This window comes from Python bivittatus, unplaced genomic scaffold (assembly GCF_059951505.1).
Source record: "Python bivittatus isolate LINGU-HERP-01145 unplaced genomic scaffold, Pbiv_v1 ctg000980_np1212, whole genome shotgun sequence".
NCBI classification, from domain to species: Eukaryota; Metazoa; Chordata; class Lepidosauria; order Squamata; family Pythonidae; genus Python; species Python bivittatus.
This window is the reverse complement of record NW_028277125.1, coordinates 6681239-6705085: the sequence shown is the minus strand read 5'-3', so window position 1 is coordinate 6705085 and position 23847 is coordinate 6681239. Positions and strand designations below refer to the sequence as shown.

The window sequence follows — 23847 nt, the reverse complement described above, 5'->3', positions numbered from 1 at the left end:
AGCTTTTGGAGACCCCACCCCAATGACTTCGCCAATAAATGTTTTAATTGTTTTTAGCTGTTTTTAATGATGTCACGTTGTAATTGTTACTTGCGTTTAGGTATGTATGCCACCTAGAGTCACATGCAAGCGAGATGGGTGACCTTATAAATTCAAGAGAGAGAGAGAGAAAGAAAGATCAGAATTTAGGTGTCCTCAGTTTCCAAGATTCTGTATATTATCTTCTTGACAATAAACCTAAATAATGAGTTTCATTGTGAACCTTGCTTGTGGGTTGTACTTGGCTACTAAGGGCTCGACAGTGAATTTTAACCTCAGTTTGATTTTTTCTGAATTGACATTTTGTACCAACCTGGCCCATATAGTTAGCTTATCCTTCAGTTGACTTGTATGCCACCTGACTCTCAACTACAGGTAACCCTTGGTTAATGGCCATTCATTCAGCGACCATTCAAAGTTACAATGGCGCTGAACGAGGAGACTTATGACCAGTCCTCGAAGTTGTGGCTATTGCAGCACATGATTGCGATCTGGGCGCTTGGCAATCGGCTCGCACTTACAACGGTCACAGCTTCCCATGGTCACGTGATAGCCATTTGCGATCTTCCCTGCCGGCTTCCCACAAGCAAAGTCAATGGGGAAACCAGCAGGAGATTGCCAATAGTGATCATGTGACATTGTGCCTAACAACCATGCAGGATTCGCCTAACAACCATAACCGGAACTGCTAGAACTGCTGTTGTAAGTCGGCACAGTCATATGATGTCACACTTTACAACCACGTCGCTTAGTAACCCACTTCCAATTACTATCGTTAAGCAAAGACTACCTGTACTCTGGGCGACTCATGATAAATTCTCTAGATGTCCCAAGGGCTCAACTGTTGGGTCAGCCCAGTCTGCCCAGTATGACAACCAATTTGAAAGATTACCTTCAATAAGGTCTCCCAATGTGGACCTGCTGAGCCACAAATGTTGGGTCAGTCTGGCCTTCCAGCATGTCATCTGCCCAACTGCAGAAAATGATCCTGCTCTTCGTTGACATGGCTCCCTCCCTCCACAGGTGCAGCTGCCCTCTCTGGTGCTGTCACCCACACGGTCTCCACTGCGGTCATCGTCTTCGAGCTGACAGGCCAGATCTCGCACATCCTGCCAGTTATGATTGCAGTGATCTTGGCTAACGCCGTGGCCCAGAGCTTGCAGCCCTCCCTCTACGACAGCATTATCCGGATCAAGAAGCTGCCATACTTGCCAGAGTTGGGTTGGGGGCATCAGGAGTAAGTGTGCCTGGAAACAGGCGAGATCCATCCTCAGTGCTGCGATGCTGCAGGGAGCTTGATACAGAGCGCAAAGCAATCATGTCAAAGGATCTCTGAGCTTCTTGTCTGATTTCTCTTTCGAATCCAGAGTTCTTTATTAGCTTTTAGGTGGACACCCATGTTGGTGTTCTACCACCTTAGCCTTTATTGCTGGTGCCAAAGCTTCGTGGAAACCATCATTTGCAACTGCCCAATTCCTCGCTGTTGTTACAGACCTTACAACCCTGCAGGATTCCCTAGAACCAAGGTGCACAGTTTCCTTGAAGATGAGGATGACACTTATTTTTTTAACAGTTTTGCCTCTGCAAAGTGCAGCAGGGTGACAAATGAGACTATTTTTAGAGGGCCAAAGTATGAAAGATCAAAGTGGGTGTGCAGCAATTTAAGACACCCATTTCGCTCCTCAAAACCTGGGAAAGACAGCCTAGGATATTTTTAATCAGAAGAAATGAGTGCTTGAAGCAAGCCATTTCACCCTTTAAAATATGCCCAGGGAAGGAGAACGTTTCTTTAAAGAGCAGTAAAGTGCCTGTAATGTCACACCCAGATCAGACGAAGACCTAGCAAATGCATTCACACAGCACACCGACCTTGGTTAACATTAACCCAAGTTCTTTTTCCAGTGTTAGTATGTTGTCTGAATCCAGCCGATTTACTTCATTGGTCAGGGAAAAAAACAATAAAGATTTTTTTAAAAGACTGGAAGCCTTATAGGACTTTTTGTTGAAAGAAGAAAAGACTGAATTGATGATTTATGGATTGGGGGATTAAAAAGGGTCAAAGAGGGGAAAGGCTAAATCTATGTTTTCTTTCTTTTTTCGTTTCGTTTCGTTTCATTTCATTTTTTCTTATTTTCTATATTTTTTCCCTTAATCTTTTAATTCTGTATACTTTTATTGTATTGAAAAATTCTAATTAAAAAAAAACCATTTAGTTCATTACAGTTCAGTGCGCGGGAGAAATCCAGACAGTGGGTTAAATCAATAATCACGTTAAGCTTGTGAACCCAACCAGCTTGTTTGCATTTTCAGGAAGTACAATGTGCGCGTTGAGGACATCATGGTGCGCGACGTGCGCTACATCACCCTGAACTGTAGGTACTGGGACCTTCAGGAGGTGTTGCACAGCACCAAGATGAAAAGCCTAGCTCTGGTGGAATCAGCCGGTAAGAGAAAAGGATGGGCAGGCCGGTGGGGAGGTGGGAAGGGCTCAGGAAGCTGTAGAACTCACAGTCGCCTTTTGCAGGCAAGAATGAACTCCCCCCACTCTACTCTTTACAACCAGGCCTTAGTCTGACCAGCACAGACCCACGATTGGACTGTATGGCATCAGCCTCAGCTGGAGTCTTGCACGCCTGACTGTTGTTCCTTCACTACAGCCACAGTAACAAAGACCTGAGCAGAAAAAGAAGTAATAAATCCCTAACTTAGCTAGCGAGTTGGTGTATTTGGTTCCTAAGGGTTTAGTAGAAAAGGATGAACTTTGAATTGAGCCAAGAGTAGGCAACAAGAATCTCATGGCCAACGTGCCCGTCCCATGCCCTTGAAATTCCAAAGGTCTGGGGTCAAGCAGTTGCCCGCAGAGACCTTTTCATGCAAATTTGGGCTTCCCAGTGTTGAAATTCTACAAGGAAGAGCTGGTGAGGGAGGAAGGGCCCCGTCTTGGAGCGTTAGCACGTCCATTTTGACGGCTTCTGGAGTTGCGTCTCCTGAGCGTTCGGAGGCTTAAACAGAGGTGGCAGATAAAAAGCGGTGCCCACATACAGCCGAGTGCCTTTTCCATTGTGACAAATATAGATACTCCGCATCTGTCCCAACGCCTCTTCCAAAGGAGCTGATGCAATGTGCTATTTTCCTAATGCTTTATCGATTGGTGAGTCAACAGAAAAGCTACTGACATCATTTAGTCCAAATTATAACAAAATCAAAAGGCTTCAAGTTGTAGCTGAATTGGAAGCAAGATGGGTGGGTGGGTGGGGATTATCCATTCAAAACATAATTGGCAACGCGATATTTTTAAAGTTCCTTTTAGATCAAGCTTGATTAGTTGTTTTTGTGTTATTCAGCCAGAAGGACATGATGGCAACAAAGGTTCTCCACTAGACTATGGCACATCTGACCTCGCCTCTGTATTATCCCTTGAGCATCCTTACGGAGCTGGGTGTTGATACTCTCAACTGGGAAGACAAGGACTTCATCAGCTGCGTTCACACAACACACTGAACCAAGTCAGTTAAAGGCCTCGTGCCTGCATCTGCACAACATGCTAAACTTTAATAGTGTTAATCTTGGTTAACTTTTAGGTAGCTTGTGTGAATCCAGACTATTTGATTAGTTTATGGTTCAGTGTATTGTGCAACCCCAGAAAATTGGTTAATTCAGGAACTGGGCGAAATGGTTTGTGTGCATGTATCCATTCTGTCACAGAACATATATTATGGTATTTAATCATCATTTGGAGCAGAATCTCAACATTTTCAACAAAACCTTTTCCAGTTTTGAGCACCATTGACTGATTTCCTTCCTTCCTTCCTTCCTTCCTTCCTTCCTTCCTTCCTTCCTTCCTTCCTTCCTTCCTTCCTTCCTTCCTTCCTTCCTTCCTTCCTTCCTTCCTTCTTTCCGTCTTTCCTTCTTTCTCTCCCTCCCTCTTCCTCCCTCCCTCCTTCCCCCCTCCCTCCCTCCCTCCCTTGTGTTTTTTGATTATATGAAATATAACAAAGGAAGAAAAACAATCTTCCTTTGCACTTGTATAAAACAATCTTCCTTTTGCCCCTTTTCTATTTGATTTTACAACGCTTTCATAGAGTTGAAACCCAGTATTTTGGAGAGAAAAGGTTTAGGATAGCACACCACCTGAGCATCTGGTTTACAATGTAAAGTCATTTGCAGTAATTCTGTGCCAATCTTCACAAAACACACTGAACCGACTTCTTAACTAATACTCTGCGTTCTCACAATACATTGAACCATCAGCTAACCAAGAGGTTATAAAAGCATCTTCATAAAAGATGCTATGCTGTAAAAGCCAACCACCAACAGGAACGCTAACTAAGCCTAGCATGTTGTGGAAATGCAGTTGCTAAGTCTTTCTCTGGTCTGATTCTTCTGAAAAGTGCCAAAAAGGATTCAGCCCTCTTGGTCTACCACCATCCTCCTAGGCTGCTCTGGGCCAAATCCAAGAATGCACTGAGAAATGCTGCTGAAAATGTTGTCACCTCTGAAGAGCAGAATGTGCTAAATGCCCTTCATAGCCCCAGTCCCTGGTCACTTATGTTTTCTCTCTGTCATGGGAAACTGTTCCAAATAAATCACATTCTGAGATCCTTTGGTATCCAAGTGCCCAGCAGACCTAACACGATGCACGTAACTTAAATATTTCATTGTGCTATCCACTTTTGGACCTTGGAGTCAGAAATTTAGAGAGGCTCAGCTTAGTTCGTGCAGGTGCCCTTACATGCATGAACTCGCACACTGGATTTGGGCATCGGCGCATTGTCCCTCTGGATGTTTACAGCCACATAATTCTCTCATTCCGATGTTGAAAAGGTGAAGGCTTCCTTGAGTCCACCGCAGTCCCTGCTGATTCCGTAAATACATCCATGCATTTTCTTGCAATTGTTTCCTTTTTCTGAAATGCTTTTTTCAACTTTCTGGACTAGCCTGCAGCCTAGAGAATTTCCTGGTGGCCTCCCATCCAGGTACTAACTAGGCTGACTCGGTGTGGCTTCCAAGGCCAGCCAGGTGCTAACTGTCACGGAATGACCTGCGCCCTCCCTCCTCCGTAGCAATTTATAAAACAAGGGGGGCTTGATTCTCCACCCCATCCCTGAGCCCCCTCACTTTGCACCCTCTTCCAGCTCTTCTGCAGTGACACTGCTGGCTCCTGCTATTTGCAGCCCTCATTTACAGCAACCACGGCAACAGAAAATGACAGGTTGCCATGGCAATTTGCAAAGTTTGGATGGAGAAGGAAAGACCAATGCAGGTGGTTCGGAGAAGATCAGCAATCGATATGGATTGCTGATATGTTTTCTCCTTGAAGGCCCAGTTTATCCTTGCTTGTAGTAGAAATCCAAGATGAGATGGACCAGATCAGTCGTGAGGCACCAGACATGCCTTCATGGCCTTCCAGATTTTGCTTTCCTTCCTTACGAAGCACATAGGCAGATGTTCTTCCAAATGATGGCGGGCATTCTCCAGTCTAGAGCAGTGTTCCTCAACCTGGGGAACTTTAAGATGTGTGGACTTCAACTCCCAGAATTCCCCACCCAGAATTCTGGGAGCTGAAGTTCACACATCTTAAAGTTCCCCAGGTTGAGGAACACTGGTGTAGAGACTCACGTGTTGTGGTTCCAGAATTACAAGCAGTATATCTTAAGCATCAGCTCCTGGAGAACTACAGTAGAAGAGGATTGTTTCCTTCTCCGATGCATTAGATGGGCCTTGTGGGACCCAGAATGCTGACCTACACGAGCCCTTGGCCTGATCCAGCCTTTGGACTTTTTTGCATGCTCTTACCCACCGCCCCAGGTCTCCCCACCACGATTTGCTTCCTGCACTGGCATAACAGAGCCTCTCCCAGCTGTGCTTTGAACCGCATCTGTTCTTCTCTTACAAAGAATTACCAACAATTGCGGCCCCGTATTAGTCATCCAAATTAGTAGTTTTGCCCATGTTTTGTTTAGTCTGCATCTCACAGGAAGAGCGGAAAAGGACAGGGATTTTTCCTTACCTTGTCCCCAGGGTGGCTACAAAATTTTAAATTGTCAGAAGCAATGACAGTAACAAAGGCGGAGATCTTCAGGGTGCTGAATTCTGCTTAGAAAACCCTTCTGTTTACGGAACAGTAAAATATCCAGCATCTTCCAGCATCTGGAAGGGTCCTGAATCAATTCTGCTATTGTTGAATAGAAGAGTGGAGATGGTTGAATTCTATACAGTGAAGTCTCTAATCACCCCTGCTTTGCCTGACCTCAAATAGAGGCCTTTCCTGAGCCATTCATTCATTCATTCATTCATTCATTCATTCATTCATTCATTCATTCATTCATTCAGGGTGGGGGGTTAAAAATGTCCATCAATGTCTTGATGTGTGGTCAAGACTCTGCTTCTGGTGCCCAGTGCTGTAGGCCTTTAAGATGTAGGGAATGTGTTATCTCCAGAAACGTCTCTGAGTGTGGACGACAGCAGCCTGCTTTAGTTTGACCTCCATTATCTAGGGGACCCTAAACTGCAGCAGAGAGACTCTATTTGGGTTTTGGTGGCTTACGTCAGTCCAAAGGTTGCTGAAAGGCAAAGAGGCAGGAGTCCGGTAGCACGTTTTCCGACTAACAGCTTTCATTAAAAGGCAGAAGCTTTTGTGACTGCAACTCGTTTTATCAGATTTCATGAACAGATGTGAGCCCATGTAAACGTATGCCTTCTAATAACATTTGTTAGTTGGAAAAGGCGCTACTAGACTCCTCCTGATTTTTTTGCTACTAGAAACTAACAAAGGCGGCTCTCCTCCTCCTAGGTCTGGAAAGCAAAGAGTACAGAAATGAAGGGCTGGGCAATCACATCAGCCCCCTGCCTCAACTCATGCTAGGCAGAATCTTCCATGTTGGCATTCACAGGAAGATTTATACACCCACCTGTTGGTTTGAAGTGAGAAAACCAGGCAAAGCCCACTAAAGTGGCTGCATCAATAAAATCTTCTGGGGAGACTCTATTGACCAAGTCTTAATATCATGCCCATAGTATTGATGCTTTTGAATTTTGGTGTTGGAGGAGACTCCTGAGAATACCTTGGAGAGCCAAGAAAACAAACTGGCGATCATCCTCTTCTTCTCTTTCCTTCCACCTTTCCCAACATCGGAGCCTTCTCCAGAGAGCTGGGTCTTCACATAGTGTGTCCAAAGCAGGATAATTTGGAACATGAGGGCATCTCTCCTCAACCTGTTCTGTGGTATTTGTACAATCTGTCATTTGTGCCTCGAGTGAGAACTCTGGGTTGGTTTGTTTAATGGGGGAGGAAAGAGAAGAAGAGGACGACCAGCAGCAAGGTGGAGGGACTTAGCTATGGTGGTGATGGGTGCACTGTTAGAAGACCTGAAGGATCAGGTTAGGGACGGATTTCTTGGAGAAAGTCTGTCTATGTGGTTGCTAAGAGTCAGGAATGACTTGATGATATATACTCAAAATTGGGCTATGATATCTAATGTTACCAACTGCAAAAGCAATGCTGAGATACGTTATCATTCTGACAAGCAACACATAGAGCAGGGTGAGATGTTCAACAACCCTCTTTTGCCCGTTCCTTAGTTCAGGACCTTTTTGTAAGTTTTGGAACATGAGGGCATCTCTCCTCAACCTGTTCTGTGGTATTTGTACAATCTGTTATCTCTGAATATAATGGAGAGGCTTTAAGCACAGCGACTTCAGACTTGCTGTGGAAAGGACAGGAAGCTTTCCATTCCTCTGCAGCCCCGTTGTGTGTGCAATTCAACTTTGCAACAATCCTTGTAGCAATAGTTTGGCCTTTGGAGGAGCAAGCAAAGTTACATTTCATGTGCAGCAGGGGGTTAGGGCAATCTTCCTGCTACGAACGGGAGCTGTGCACGACCAAATAAATGGGATGAAGAAGAGAGCTTCCAAATGACAAGAGAGCTTCAATGGGGCAGGATTTTCCCTCTCATGAAAGAGCTTCACGTACATAAATCCACCTTGCACCAATTTCCTAGGCAGCAGACGTCACAGCCAATATCCTCTGAGTCTCCTTGCCTCTCTACTAAACTTTATCTCTACCTTTGGATTATTTCAAAAACAGAGAATTAACCCATTTTTTAGTTCTCCCAGTTGATGGAACCAGAAATGGTTTGGGTTTGCCCAACTTGCTAAGCTGGAAGTCAAGGATAAAACTAAGCCAGCTTAGCATGCTGGCAAATGTGTCTCCTAAGACTTTACCTGACTTGGCTAAATACAGTATGTGGCGTGAATGCAGCCTGCGTGTTGCGTCCACCATTTGTCCTTGGTCCAGAAAATTGATTCCATTGGGTTCTCTTTGCAGAATCCATGATCCTGCTAGGATCCGTTGACCGCGCTCAGATTGACTCCCTCCTCAACGACCAGCTGAGCTACGTTCGCCGCCGGCAGTTTATGCAGGAGAAAGCCCAGCTGGAGCACCGGGCCCCCGAGAAGAGCCAGGAAGGCAAGGAGCCGCACCACGTGCCAGACATGGGAGTGCGCTTTCAGGTGACCAAGGCCCCTTCTCTAAACTAAGGGTGACTTTGCCAACACCTTCAGTTCCGTAAAGAACTAAAAACCGTTGCGAAATGGGGAACAGCCGCATAGTGGCCTACTGCCATCCTACTGGGGTGCAGAGCAACCGAGCTGGAGTCAAGCCCCTTTCTAATTTCCTCTTTTTCCTGCCTCTTCTCCAAACAGATTGTGCCAGAGGAATCCTCGTTCCTCCCTCCACAAAGCGAATCCCGCAAACCCCTGAAGCCGGCTCTGAAACGGGTCCCCAGCACTTTATCGGAAAACCCTTCAGGTGACAGAAAAGCTCTTTTGCTCTAAAACAGTCCCACTGAGTTCTCCACACTGCAAGGCAAACTACGCAGCTTGACCTCAGAGGGCCTTTCTGCTTCCCAAACTGCCTGCGTGCATTTGTCTCTAACTGTGAGCTTCAAGAATCTAGTCCTCCGCACAACGCGGGACTTGCGTTCCCTCCCAGCTACCCTCTGACTAATTGTGGGGTCTCTCTCTTTGGGGGCAGCCGGGATGACAGAGACTCCAGGGATCACCTTGAGGAACCTTTTTTGCGCCAACAACTCAACAGCAGAGTCGACAGAGGTGAGTCCCCTGTTTTTATCCCCCCATCCCGCTGCATCTTTGAGCAAAAAGTCTTCACCTCCCAGGCCTCTGCTCACTCCCTGACATGGCAGACTTGCCCCCGCCTAGCCATTCCCCTCCTGTAATTGTTTTCTCTCTCCCCCCATTTGTTTTGTTCTCCTGGTAAAAATTAAAAGGAGGAGAATTCGAGTGTGTCCGAAAAGCACAAGTCGAAACGCGTCCGCATTTCTGTGGTGGTAAGTGTGGGCCGCTCCATATCCATCCCTCTCCTTCCAAAAATCAGAGGAACTGGAAACTAGATTTGCCTTTAAGGTGGCTGTAGAAGGTTAGGACTGTGCTGAAGGTTTGGGGTCCTCAGGGCTTATGAACAAAGCTCTCCATCTCAAGAGAACTTGCCCTCTGGAATGAAAAGTCCGAATTTGAGTTCCTTTCCTTCCGTCCTACATATATCTGGGTGTGGGTGGGTGTTAAAAAATGTAAAAATGGTAAATCAAAGCCCCATCACTTTTTTACCTGATTGTGGGGTTTTGATCCAGTAATTGCAAGTACCATCTTGACTTTCTTGATACCTCCCTCTTGGGGACGCCCCTGAATCATTCTTTGTTAAAGTGGAGTAATTATCTCGTAAACCTGAAAGGACCAGTCCCACTTCTGGTCCTAAAATGTAGGGGTGGGACTGGAGGGTCATACAGTGAAGGTTTGATGTGTAATAGGTTGGGGGCTGACAAAAGAAAGCATTTCTTTATGCAACGCATACCAAACCTATGAAAACGCTCTCGAGACTGTAATCAGGTCAACTCAGATCTTTATAATGGCCATAGACCAGCATACTGATACTGTAAGATCTAGTGAGCACCAGTAGTTGAAATGAATTTTTTTTAAAGCAGCAGAAAATTTGGCCAGTTATTTAATGATATATGTGGAGTCCTTGGTACTCTCTGAGCCTGGTGGTTTGCTTGCAGACGTTTCATTACTCAACTAGGTAATGTCATCAGTGCCATTACCCAACTAGGTAACATGATAATATATGTTCATACCATACAAACCAGTATGCAGTGCCCTTTGGGGAAGCCATGTTACGCAAAGTGCTGGAAAGGAGTAAGAAATAAGCTAAAGAAATTAAGAGCCTAAGATAGGCAAGGGAAATAGAACTAAATTTGGTTTACAGCAATACCATTTATTATATTTCTCCATACCATTTTATCTTGCAAATCATCCTTGCTTATACCACATCCCCATGTGACCTGTTGTTCTTTAAAATTCTCTCCTCTCTATTTTTGTGGAGGATCCCATCAACTCTACCCCACCATAACTTTCTTGGTCTTCCCCTTTCGCTCAGTCCTTTAGCAATATTTTTTCCCAATGATAAGGACCGTATCCACCAGCATAGCTATAGTTTGCCCAGTACATGTAAAGAACCAAAGCACCGTTTTACTCCAACTGTGCTCACACAATACTGTGCAAACAAAGATCTATAGAAAATAACTTGCCACATCTACCGATGAAGAGGCACACGCAGTGCACGCTTAATTGTGGGAGCTAAATAGGACTCCAGTTCAAACGGAGTATCTATAGTGCCAGACATTGGGGAAATTCCAGCTGTTTTTGTGCTTCCCAAAAGCATCGGGCTATCCAACACTTGGAGCAATATGCTTGGCATTCTTGCAGGATGGTTTGTATGGGAGAACCAAATTCAGGATTGTTTAGAGCAAATGTTAGAATTCCCCTAATACAGTGCTTCTCAACCTTGGCAACTTTAAAATGTGTTGAAGAACCACACACATCTTAGAGTTGCTAAGGCTGAGACACATTGCTGTAATGCATCTCAACCTCAAGTGCCTTCAGCACAGTTCAGCCTCCTGTTTTGATTGTGTTTTTCTCTTTGCAGCAGCCTGAAACAAACCTCTCTCCCTTTGACATACTAGTTGATTTATAAAGTCATCTTATCTGGAACAGCCAATCATAAATATTTGTTGCCTTCATTCTTGCCTCAGAAGTGTTAGTTTCTCTGCCTCATTTGCACTTTTTCCATCTTTCTATCCTGAAAATAAATCTGCGACGTGAAAGTAATTTTGGTAATTCTCTGCCTGTCTCTAACAAGATTGTGAATGGGCTGAAATGGAGATATTCTGCTGGGTGAATTTTGGCTATTCAAGCTTTTTATCCTAGTTTGGTTTATGATGCTTCATTTTCTTGCAAGAAACATATGAAACAGATTCCTGGGTGTACAGGAATCTTGACGTCCAGAATGCATTTTCAAAAGAGAAATTGGTTCAACAAACATAGCTCTTTGCAGTTAAATCTTCACTGTGACGTCCACAGTGATGCAGTTGAGTTGCTAAAGATGCTAATACAACATTAGGCTATATTGACAGAAGCATCAGATAACAAAGTCACTCCCCTGGATTCTGCAAAGGTCTTGGGTATGATTCAAGGCACCGCATTCGGAAAAGGTCCTTGATCAGTTAGAGTTGTATCCAGAGGACAGGGACCGGGAAGTTGCCTTGTATCAAAGAGGGGTCTCAAGTCTTGTGTAATTGCATAAACATCACTGAATTTACAGGAATACAGGCAAGGGTATCTTCCATTTATTACCCTGCCCTGTTTCCCACTGCTGTTTTTGTCTTTTTTAAAACCAGGGGAAACAAGTTTCTCTCCTTAACAGAGTAGCCGCATAGCATCTTCAGATTAGGGATGTCCGCAGCCTAGCATTCCAGGGAATGCCAGAAATTTCCATTTTCTTTCCGGACCATGCCACTTCAGCTGTTCCAGAGACGGCCTGTTAGTTTTCTAGAAGGAAGCGTTCTGCATACTCTTAGGAAATTTGCTTGTATGTCCCTGGAACAGTGGGAATAAAAAATAATGGAACATTCCAGTATTTTCTGAAACATTTCAGCCCTTGAAGAGGAGGCATTGCACTTTCTTACGTGCAACTGTTTGCATTAGGAACTATTTCTCTAGAACCCTTGTGAGACCTGTGACAAACAGGCGAAAACACATGGACCTAGGAGAAGATAAGATTCAGGAGATCCTTGTGCTGCATTCACACGACATGCTTAACCCGGTTATTGATTTCATCCATAATGTGGGTTTGCATAATGCACTGAACCATAAACAGGTGGGACTAGCACAACACACTGAACAAATTTGTTTGCTCATCAAACCAATGAGCAAACCCAACTTACCAAGTTCATGGAGGCATCTCTTAGATCTTTGCCTGATCTGGGTCAGTGTGTCATGTGAACTCAGCCACGGTTCACACCATACATTTAACTGCGGCTGCTAAAGACTTAGAAGTCCATTCATAGCACATGCTATGGATCCATTCATATATTTGATTTCCATTCCGCCTTTCTACTTTGCCAACTTAATAAAACTGACAAAAACCAAACATATTTTTTAATGTTCTCGTTAACACTTCAGTTGATAATGACACTCATCGAAAAAGCCTGAGGAAAAAGAGACATGTTTACAGATTTCCTAACTACTGAGAAAAGGGGGCCAGCACAGTTCCCAAGGAAATGCTTTCCAGAGCTTGGGAGCAACACAGGAGAAGTCCTTTTCCCGTTGCCTCTGGGCACATCTGCAGAAGGGCCTCACCTGCAGATTTCAACAGAGAGCAACACTGTCTGAAATTGTCATGTGCAGGCCCTAAATAATTCAGTTATTTAAAGGTCAATTCCAAGGCCTCAATTCAGTGTTTCTCAACCTTGGCAACTTTAAGATGTATGGACTTCAGCCATGCTGGCTGGGGAATTCTGGGAGTTGAAGTCCACACATCTTAAAGTTGCCAAGGTTGAGAAACACTGCCTTAATGCCTACGCTTTCAGGACAAACATCATACGATCTACCTGCCATTTTTTCCACCAGTTGCAACCTATTGTATAACCCTTTCCAAGGGTTGCCCCATGTTGAGCATGTCGCAACACTCCAGCACAGAGGGCATCTGAGACCTGTCAGTGAGGCAGGGAACATTGCAGTCAATCAAGGGGCTTGTCATGCCCAAACGGGAGCCTAGTGGTCAGGCCTCAGTGTCCGTCCCGGTAAGAAAATTGCTTTGCAATCCAAATGGTCCAGCTAGGCCTATAAAGAAGTCCTTGTGTGACGAGGGCAAGGGAGTGGTAGAAGGATTTCATCTGATAATGTAAATACCAGCTCTTGCCACACGAGGGCACATTGAGACAACGTATTTATTGTGCAATATTGGCATGGTAAAAATTACCTTGTGGTGGCTTTACCACATTGAACGTAACTTGTGAATAGGCCCCGCTTTAAATTAAGGGGAGCATGAGCCTTTGGCCCCCTTTGTCCATACAGAGCTGTACAGTTCTCTGGCTACCTCCTGATTCTTCTGGTTTGACTGCAGTCGCTACCTCTTAGTCACCAACCCAGGCTGCTGGGCCTCACCCCCTTGCAGTGCCCAGGCACGCTTGATGTCCCTTCCCCACATGCTAGGTCTCTGCTGCTTAGCGGTGGTAAATATCCCTCTCTCTCTTTCTCTTTCAGGAAGAATTTGATCCAGTGGGCGAGATGACCCCAGCAGAGGTGAGGCTCCGTCATGCAGGAAAACTCCCATCCTGACTCAGATACTCCAACAGAGTCCTTTGAGTGGAAAAGGCCATGCTGTTGACTCTTCAGTGGCCCCCATGACTCATGTCCCCTAAACTAACTTTAGGCTTGGCTTTAAACTATTGCCCTAGTTCACACTCAGAATGCCCTTCTGCACTGAGACTTTGAGGAGGTTCTCTGACAGCTGTAGTGGGCATCAGTGCATGTTAGACCGTGCAACTGAGATTGTCAGGAGCTCCGAGGATCATTGCAAAATGGATGTATTAAGAGGCTTAACGTGCCTGTTTTCATGCTCCAATAATTATGCAGCAAAATACCAGTGGGGGGAGCATAGGTTATATGCCCCTAGAAGGAATATCAGTTGGGGAAGGCCACTGAGTATGACACAACACCATTAATCACAAACATCTCTTGGGTTTCAGAACCATAAGCCTATGTTTTCCTCTATTGAGGAAGAAGTTAAGAACGTCAGCTTTTGTAGAGAGTGAGGGATATGAGTAAGAGAAAGACGCAGGAACTGTCACCTAGACCATGTCTCAACCTTAGCAACTTTAAGTTATGTGGACTTCAGCTCCCAGAATTCCCCAGCCAGCATGCTGCAAGTTGAAGTCCACCCATACTGGTTGGGGAATTATAGGAGCTGAGGTCCACACATGTTGGCTGGGGAATTCTGGGAGTTGAAGTCACATATCTTAAAGTTGCCAAGGTTGAGAAACACTGACCTAGACAAAAGGGGTAAAACATGTTTTAAGTCCAGAACAACAAGATAACATTCGGAAGTGACTTAGGCAGACGCCGCCCTGATTCACTGGAGTAGGAGGAGGGGAGGTATAACACAATCAGACTTGCAAGAGTGTGTTGTTATAGCCTATTTCAGTAAAGTATAGTTCTAGTCTTCCTGTGGAGTTGATTTTCTGGTCTGGTCTACCTAGCGGGGCTGACAGCATTTTTCTAAATCGGCTCAGTTGTGGCTTTCTAGCATCTGAAGCGAGGGTCTTCCACATCTCCCCTTCCTTGATTCTTCCTGAACTGGAGAGGCAGGGCATTGAACCTTGGACCGTGTGCGAAATAGGCCCTCTGCCATTACTAGGGCACGAGATTGCTGCAATTGCATTAATCAAGAAATACTGGGAACGATCTGATATTCGCTGTCCATAAAGATCTCGATACCTAGTAATCCATCTCTGCGTCTCTCTGAATTAAGGCAAATAATTAACAAGCAGAAGCCTTGGAGGTGGCTTGTCTTATCTGTTGCTAAGAGCTGGACATTTACTTAGCAAGGCTTGCCTGTGGTTGCACCAGATAGGCTTCCTCTTAATCACCTATCTGCTTTAAATTATTCACACATTGGCTGCGATCAAACAAAACACTTAGCTGGCCAGATAAAGACCTAGCAGATGATTCACATAACTTGCAAAGCTTGATTAGAGTTGCTTTTTTAAAAATTCTGTGGCTTCACTTATGCAAATGTGGTTAGTTTATGATCCCATAGATTATGAAAATCCCAAATAGGCTAACTCAGGAACCAAGTGAAGTGTATTATCTGAAAACAGTCACATCTTCCAAAGTCAGTGTGGTGCAATAATTAGGATTTTAAAATTAAAACAGGAGAGATTCAAGTTTTAGATCCCTTCGGTCATGATTTTCAGAGGGCGACTTGGGGCCAGTCCATGGCAGTTCCTTTAATACGTTAAATCTTAGACCCAGATTAACAAATCACAATTTTAGCCTTGTTTAGCATGTTGTGTGGACCCAGACACTATCTCTCTACCTAATTTAAATGAGGAGGAGAATCATATAACAGTTTTGGAACTGTTCATCTGGGGAAAATATTGGGGATATAAATGTAATAAAAATAAATGTGATCTGGTTTGAGTTCTGCTACATTAACATACGTCCTGAACTTGCAGATTCTGGAATGGGAGGAGCGACAACTTGACCAGTTGGTCAACTTCAATAACTGCAAGATTGATCCGGCACCCTTCCAGTTGGTAGAACGCACTTCTTTGCACAAGGTAGATTGTGGGAGCCGAAGCAGAGCTGGACAAGTTGCTCATTCATCACACAGCATCAGCCTTTCTCCACTTCTCTGACTGGTTTTAAAAGTTAAGATTCTAGCCTTTGTAGCTGTGAGAAAAAGCTTGAACATTTGGTAGGCATTTCTAGCAAAATCTTGGAAGCCCAAGGAAGCTTAATCCAAGCTGTATTTCAGACGGGTCAAGGGGAAAGAAAAAAAATCTTAATTTCATACACAGCTCTTCCAGTGATCGGTCTTGCAAAATAAGGGAAACGTATGCCAAACTATTAATTTGTGTGGTTCATAGGGCTCTCTGCATTGCTTTCAAACACATGGGCATGTGAGCAGGACACCTGTCTGCAGCACATTAAAGCAGCCACCTCTTTTCCCAGAACTGCACAGCAGCTGTGGAAGACATGGATGCTTTAAGGAGTTGGACATTTATGCTTCTATGTGCTCTGAAACATCTTTTGGAGATTGGATCCAAAGCACCACACAGCCTTAGTAAACGCCATCCAGGCAAACCTTCATCAATAACTTGATCCTCCAGGACTTTGCCCAGCTAAGCCATCAAAGATGACTTTGAAAGCCATCTAAATCACCTACCACCTCCACTGGGAGCCAGTTCTTCCATTTAAGAATATGGCGTGTAAAGAAATACTTCCTTTAATTGGTCCTGAATCTTCCTATCAGGGGTGTCTGTAGGGAGGGGGGTCTAAAAAGTCAAAATGGTGGCCACAACCATGCAGCCACAACACATGTAAAACGGGGCTGAGGCTTCAACTTCATGTGGTAGCTGCCATCTTGACTGCTTTGACCCCTCTGCACCTACATTTAGTTTTAATAGATATCCCTATTTCTTAACACTGCAAGAAGGATGGAAACCCTCTATTCTCTCCGTATTTTACACAGCATCCAAGGTTTTATGCTTCTTATATCTGTTCCTCCATTATTTGCTTTCGGTCCAAGCTAAGGAATGGCAGAGAGTGTAGCCTCTGTTGTATTGTTGGCATCCGTGTGCCCTGGACAAAGACCCCCTTGCGTTGATGTGAAGATATGGGTGGAGCTTGTTGGTGCCCTTTTCCTAGATGCTGCGATGCCCAGCTGACCCTGTTCCCATCTCTTCCAGACACACACCATCTTCTCCCTCTTGGGAGTGGACCACGCATACGTCACCAGCATCGGGCGCCTGATTGGCATGGTGTCCCTCAAGGAGGTGAGTATCTTGTAGAAAGGTCACCCCAAGCGCACCGACACTTCAGAGGTGGTTTTGTCCAATGTGCCGTATCCTGTATGTGGTAAAGAAATGTTTTATAGTTGAGTCATCCTACATCAGTGTTTTTCAACCTTGGCAACTTTAAGATGGGTGGACCAACTCCCAGAATCCCCCAGCCAGCATGGAGGATTCTGGGAGTTGAAGTCCGCCCATCTTAAAGTTGCCAAGGTTGAAAAACACTGTCCTTGACTTTGGAGGGAGTCTGGCATAGGAAGGAACGCTGGGCATGGAATTGCCCAGTATATTCTAGTCTGCCCAGTATTTCTCCTTGTGTCTAGGATGAGTCAACCAGGAAATATTTCTTTACTGTGCACAGGAACAGTAGTGGCATGAGTTACGCCTTTTCTGGGTATTGTATATCCCACCCAAATGTGTTTAAGGCAGATACCTTGAGAGTTGCTATTGCAAGGATCATAAAATCCCCAAATAAGTCCTTCCATTTTGAGCGAGAACATCTTACTCAAAGTTTGAAGGATCAGTAACTGAAAAGAAGAAGATATAGAGTCAATATCGTTTTTAATCTTATTCAAGATACAGCATAAGCTTACTTAACATATGTAAAGTATGTAAAGACAGCACAAATTCAGTGAAGGAAGCTAACCTAAAAAATATTTCATTCATTACTAAAGCCTAGGCAATTCTCTCCTCTGGCTTGAGGAGAGTGTATCAGACAGCTATCTTGTAATTCTAACATCAGCATCATTAAAAATCATTAAAAGGGGATTTTTCTTCTGGCAAGCAGATGTCAGTTTTCATAACTTTACTAAGTTATTATGCTTTAAAAGATTTTCTTGTTAGACAGCTCCGTGGAAGTTCAGTCATGTCATCTTGACCTACTTGCTTCGTGGTTGCAAACATTTGTTACATCTTTATATCTGTATTTTTTATTTCTTAGATAAGATGTAGTGAATGTTGGCCTTCACAACTAAATTGCCTCTCTGTATTAGGAGGCAAGAATTAATCAGTCCAAAGAACTCAGTGACCACTAGTTTCTTCATGAAATGTTGCCCTATATTCATCTGGCAGTGTTTCAGGGACAAGCAATTTCAATATTTCTGCTAATTCTCTTTCTGAAGATGGGGGGCACTAATGAAAGGAGTGCTGTCTGCTTGTCTGTTTTTGCTTTTCTGACCCATGGCAGCATCTGTTTAAGACAATTTACAGTCTTCAGATGGGTGGGGAAAATGGCACAGAATTTATACCAACTCATACCCAAATCCTTTGCATCCTTTTTTACAGCACTGCCCCCATGAAGAAAAGTCCTGGACTTTTCTCACTTGTCCTGGCTCTGTCTATTGAAGATGGATGCATCTTTACATTCTCTGCATTTCTGCCCTCTCTTTAGCAAATTCTCACAAAGATAGGTCTGGTTGGGGACTTGGTGGCAACTGATGTGCTCTGCATACATATAAAAGCCAGGTTGGATCCCAGTACCACCCCTTAAACAAAAAAGCAGGAGATTTTATGTGGTCCCCTGCTTTTCACCATCTCTCTCCCCCCACCGAGCAATTTCCAGATGTTTGGGACTAGAATTTTCCCCAATAGCAGCCACTGTGCTGGTCTGGTTGGACTGGAGTCATAGTCCAGAGTGCCTTGTGAGCAATTTTTGGGAAAGGCTGCCTAGGACATCAGCTGCTGGCCAGAGTAGGTAATATGGATTGGATGAATGCTGATGTCGCCCTTCATCCCTTCCTTTTCCTCTCTTCCAGCTGCGCAAAGCCATTGAGGGCTCGGTCACTGCCAAAGGCGTGAAGGTGCGGCCCCCACTGGCTAGCTTCCGGGACAGCACGACCAGCAGCAGCGAGATGGAGGCCACTGAAATCCACCAGCTGTGGGATCGGAGGCAAAGACACTCCATTCCTCGCGAGTCCAGCCCTTCCGAGAGCGATGACAAATGCCAGTGATGATGGAGCAGATCCTGCCAACCAAGAGACAGTTCAACATTGCCGTGCCTTGACTGTTTCTGTGGCAGCTGGACCTCTTCTGTGGAGGCCTTCACTCCACATTCCAGCTTGGAGACCCATGGCGACTGCTTCAACAGGATCGTCCATTCCTGGAATAACTGGAGATCTCCATCCTGAACCTTGAAGCTGGGCCCCTGTGCTTGGATGTGCACCCATAGACAGCTGCACCATTTGCCCCATTCTTGGTCTCAGGGTTCATTCAAGACTTTACCTCCCCACTCTCCCATCGTCCCACTGTCCAGCAGCTCTGCTCCACCTTGGTGTGAGAGCTAGTCAGATGAGGAGGAGGGAGGTTGATGGAGACGGGGCGGGGGGTGATATTCATGTGGGTCTTTTAAAATACCTTCTGCTCATCTCAACTTCCCAGTACAGGTCACTTGTACCCCAAGGCTCATGCATCTCCCCTGGGCCATCTCCAAGCATAGTTGAAGACCTCATTAACCTGTTCCCAGCAGCTCTGCAGGTGGATTGGGCCACCCCACCTGGAAGGAGCTGGTTTAGCACCTGTCTTCCTTACGTATTCTTCAGTCTTGTCACTGTGCTACACTTCAGGCTTGAAAGGAAAAAGGAACTTTGTGGCATGCATGGACGCCTCATGGCCTCTGTGGGCAACTTCCTAACGCAGGTGCTGAGACCTCTGGGCGTCCTTTTGCACGCTCCGGATCTTCCCCTTCAAGTCTTAAGCACTGCCCAGCCGGACTGTGTATGACTAGCTCTCTGTTTAAGAGAAATGGATAAGGTTGAAGGCGTTTGGGGTTTTGTTGGTGTGACTTTATGATACGTGGTGCCCGAATAAAGCAAACACTGGATCTCTTGAGCTACTGAGCCTGGCAGCCCCCTTCCTCCCCACTGCCGGAATTCCAGATTCCAGGGAAGGGATTCTGAACTGCTTCCCTTCCGCTTTCCTCTCTCTGTGGAACCCACTGATGCTTGAATCCACAGGCAGAGGAGAGGAAAAAAGAGATGACTTCTGAAATGTACATACCGAAGATTTTTATATATATATCTATATTAATTTAATTACAGAAAAGAATACAAATAGAGTTATATTATAAACCAGGGAGTGTCTGGTGTGTATCTAAGCCACGGAGGGTTGCAGGAACCGGGCCTGGCTTGTTCATTGGCTCGGCCCAGATGACAAATATCCTGAAAGGGAAGGATGGGTGCCAGCCAGTTTGGTGTAGTGGTGACATCAAACTAGAAACCAGGAGGCCGTGAGTTCTAGTCCTGCCTTGGTACAGAGCCAGCTGGGTGACCTTGGGCCAGTCTCTCTCTCTCAGCCCTAGGAAGAAGGAGGCAAGGGCAAACCTCTTCTGAAATCTTGCCAAGAAAACTGCAGGGAGTAGTCCAGGCAGTTGCCAGGAGTCAACAATGACTTGAAGGAACAAAAAATATCAGCCAGAGAAGTGGGCGGGGGAAGAACAGACTTAATCAGCGGGAGCTGTAGCAAAACCTTGCAGCTATATAGGCTGGTCTTCCATTCAGCAGTCTCCCTGGCTGATCATAACCTTGGAGCCAAACTTTTAAATCTTCACATATCCAGGAACATTTCAAGCCCCCTAATGAGAGGACCAGACCTCCTCCTGTTTTCTGCTGTAGCAGCTGCCTCTCTCTATTTTTTGTTTTTATTTTTTACTTCTTGGGAGCCTGATTCTGGCCCCATGCAGCGTAAGATGAATGTGCAACTGCTGCTTTTTTGCTCTCGATACAATGGCTCACTTAGTGGGAGGATGTGGGCCAGGATTATAGGAATGGAAATTCAGACAGCAGGAAGGGGATCTGCAGGATGAGGCCCCTTTGGAGAAAGCTTTGCTAACTCAAGTTCTTGCTATACATCGCTGCATTCACATAACATCCTTTACCAGCTGAGATAAAGACCTAGCAGGTGCATTTGCAGATGTAAAGCTTTGTTAGGGGCAACCACAGTTAGATGGCTTTTATGTGCTGTGCAAATCCAGCTGGGCTATAATTAGGTCATTTGTGGGAATCCAGGAAATGGGTTAACTCAATAACCCAGGTTAAGCATATTATGTGAATGCACTCAATGTCTAACCTCCAGATGGAGTTCTCTTTTGAGGGGAAGAAACCCAGAACTCCTTTTGATAAATTATTTGTCCCCATCCATAAATTGACCTAGCCAGCCGCGTCTTCCAGATAATCCTCCCAAAATATCCCAGCTGGTGCCAGCTAGTTAGTAACTGGATGGGAGACTTCCAGAAATGCCAGATCAGAAAGTCGAAAAAAACATTCCAGAAGGACACAGTGGCAAATCACTTCCTTACTATGCCTAAAGAAAACAGGATGAGTTATCCTTGAAGTCTCTCGGAGTCACTGAGTGAAGACAATCTGGAGTTTCCCTTTGTCTCAGGGTTCCTACAGCCTTATCACTAGGATTGGTATTAAAAGTACTCAGCCCCCATAATCCACATCTATTAATCAGAACCTGGGTTGGGTTAGGTTTTCTTTTCTTTTTTGGCAACCTATAAAGCGTTTTGTTTCAAATGAGCCACAGGATGTTGGCAGAGAAGCTGAGCATCACTGCCATGTTCTCCTGCAGGCTGCCAAACCCTGTCCTGCCAATTTAGCCACTGTTCTGGATTGCTGTCAAATGTGGTGGCCTCATCTACCATGTGCAAAGCATGTTAAAGAAATGGCTGGGGGAATTCCTCTGGTGTTGTTTCCTTCCTTCAACTAGCAGAACATCCAACAGTCTTTCCTCATTGTGGGATGGGACCTGAGGAGTTTTGACTGATGGCTCGATTAGCAAGTTCAACTATCGCTCAAAACTTGTTGGCTGGGGAATTCTGGGAGTGGACGTCCAGACATCTTAAAGTTGCCAAGGTTGAGAAACTCTGCTCTAGAGTCACAGGAAAGATGTTCCCGAACAATTTGAAGTCCAGGCAAGATCAGAGCTATTGGCTGGGTTCATATAACATGCTGAACCAGGTCAGGTCAAGAGTTAGCAAGTGCATTTGTCTGACATGGTAAGCTTGGTTAGTGTGAACTCTAGTTGGTATGTTACTGGCTGTGTTCTACAAATCTAACTTGTTGGGTTTAGTGTATTGTGCAAATCAGGAAAAAAGGGTAAATTCTGGGGACAGGGCTTCAATCCCATGATTTTGGCCACCATTTTGACTTTTTGGACACCACCCCACCCCCACGGACACCTGTATTTGAGGCAGTTTAATGCAATGTTATCGGCATTGTAGTGATTAAGAAGCTAGAATTGGGCTGGGCACCTGTCGGTTTACCTTTCCACTTGGACCATAATGCTCAGGCCACTGAGTGGCTCTGTCCAGTGACTTCCTCTCAACTCAGCCTACTTTACAGTGCTGTTGTGGGGATTATATTAGGAGAGACCCCCTGGTAAGCCACCTTGAATTTTGAGGGAACAGTGAAATAAACATGCAAATAATGAGAACAAGACGATTTATAAGAATAACTCCATGGTTATCAGAAAACAAGGATGGCTTTGTTTGGAAATGTGCTCGCTTGTCCAGAAAAAAACAAAAACGGGGCATTTTGTGGCTGGTCTCACACACACACTGCAGCAGCTGTTTTATGAATCGGTAAGATGCAACTCTGGTGGCCATTGGATGAGTCCACCCCAATATGCTGACATTTCCAAAAGTGCTGGATGAAATCTCTCAACCTGCACTAAGCAGACATTCCTCCAGTTCTGGAAGAACTCCAGAGTCCACTGGAGATGGGCGGCCAATAAATATAAAATAATAATAAAACTAGTAGTAGTAGTACCAATAGTTACAGGCGCCTTGGGTGCAATCCCAAAATATCTGGAGCACCACTGGAAGACCATCAGCATTGACAAAATCACCACCAGTCCATTGCAAAAGGAGCTTTACCTGGAACAGCTTCCATCCTGCGACACCTTGAACACCATCCAACGACAACATCTGCCTATCCCAGGTCCTTGGGAAGGACTCAATAGGTGGATAAATCCAGTCTAAACATCTGGCTGACTGCAACCAATTGTCATCATCATCATAACAACTTGTTCACTGAGACTGTGGCAGAGGACAACTGTGCTTGCTTGCAAACTTCTAGGAAGCCAGCCAAATCCAGGCAGGATTTAAAAAACCAAAATGGGTTTGCTATCAGTCCTTTTTCAAACTTTAAAATGGAGAATACCACGTTTCTTTTATAGAATCCCTATGTCAGGTGAGATTAAGCTGCAGGGAGAGGAAAGATTTACAAACTGGGTCTCCTCTGACATTTCCATCTCTTCAGACCTCTCTCTCTGCGCTTCAGCCCTTTCTGCGCTCCTGAAATCCATTTCCGTCTGCAGGAACTTCATAAATCTCCTGCGGATTTCTCCTCCATGGGCAGCGAAGGGAAGCACGCATTGGAAGGAAAAAGCAGGACTGAGGATAAGAATGAACCATTGCCTACCTAACTGCTCTGCTCAGTTGTAAAGTAACAGGCTTCAGTAGCACAATTCGCAGAAAAAATATCAGCGGGCAGCCTTGCTTTTAATCATTTAAATGAGTCTCTTTCAAATTGTTGATTTAAAGCTTAATTGTTGTAATTTAAATGCTAATCCGCTCCCCCCACCCACCCAAGCTTTCTGGTTTTCTGCTTTGAACCAAAAGACCTCCAACATTCAGGACGTCAGGATGGGTTGCAGACCACCTAACCTCAATCCAGGGCCTTTCTAGAAGTGCTGAATTACAGCCCCCATCATCCCCAGCCAGCCTCACCAGCAACCTTGGACTGTGCCAGGTTGGGAAAGGTTGATCTAGCCCCTGTGGGTTGGAGAAACGTGGTTTTCTCTAGATGTCTTGGGTAATCGGGTCTGTTTAAAAAGCCTAGGTGATGTGCAGAGAGAAGGAAGCTACAGAAAGACATTGGGG

General features: G+C 45.0%; 1 protein-coding gene across 2 annotated transcripts in view; it reads left to right on the top strand.

Moving 5' to 3' along the window:
* Positions 1–20433, top strand: part of CLCN2 (chloride voltage-gated channel 2) — an 80098-nt gene extending 59665 nt beyond the window's left edge. The window contains exons 15-24 of one of the 2 annotated variants that reach the window (XM_088132305.1): positions 1063–1276; positions 2350–2483; positions 8366–8550; positions 8743–8848; positions 9074–9150; positions 9327–9386; positions 13657–13695; positions 15630–15734; positions 16866–16952; positions 18722–20433. In XM_088132305.1, coding sequence (XP_087988431.1) covers positions 1063–1276; positions 2350–2483; positions 8366–8550; positions 8743–8848; positions 9074–9150; positions 9327–9386; positions 13657–13695; positions 15630–15734; positions 16866–16952; positions 18722–18916 — 1202 coding nt within the window. In that variant the 3' untranslated portion in view covers positions 18917–20433. Of the gene's footprint in view, positions 1–1062; positions 1277–2349; positions 2484–8365; positions 8551–8742; positions 8849–9073; positions 9151–9326; positions 9387–13656; positions 15767–16865; positions 16953–18721 lie in introns of those variants that run through there. The other variant, XM_088132303.1, reaches the window with a different exon arrangement.
* Positions 20434–23847: the final 3414 nt, after the last annotated feature.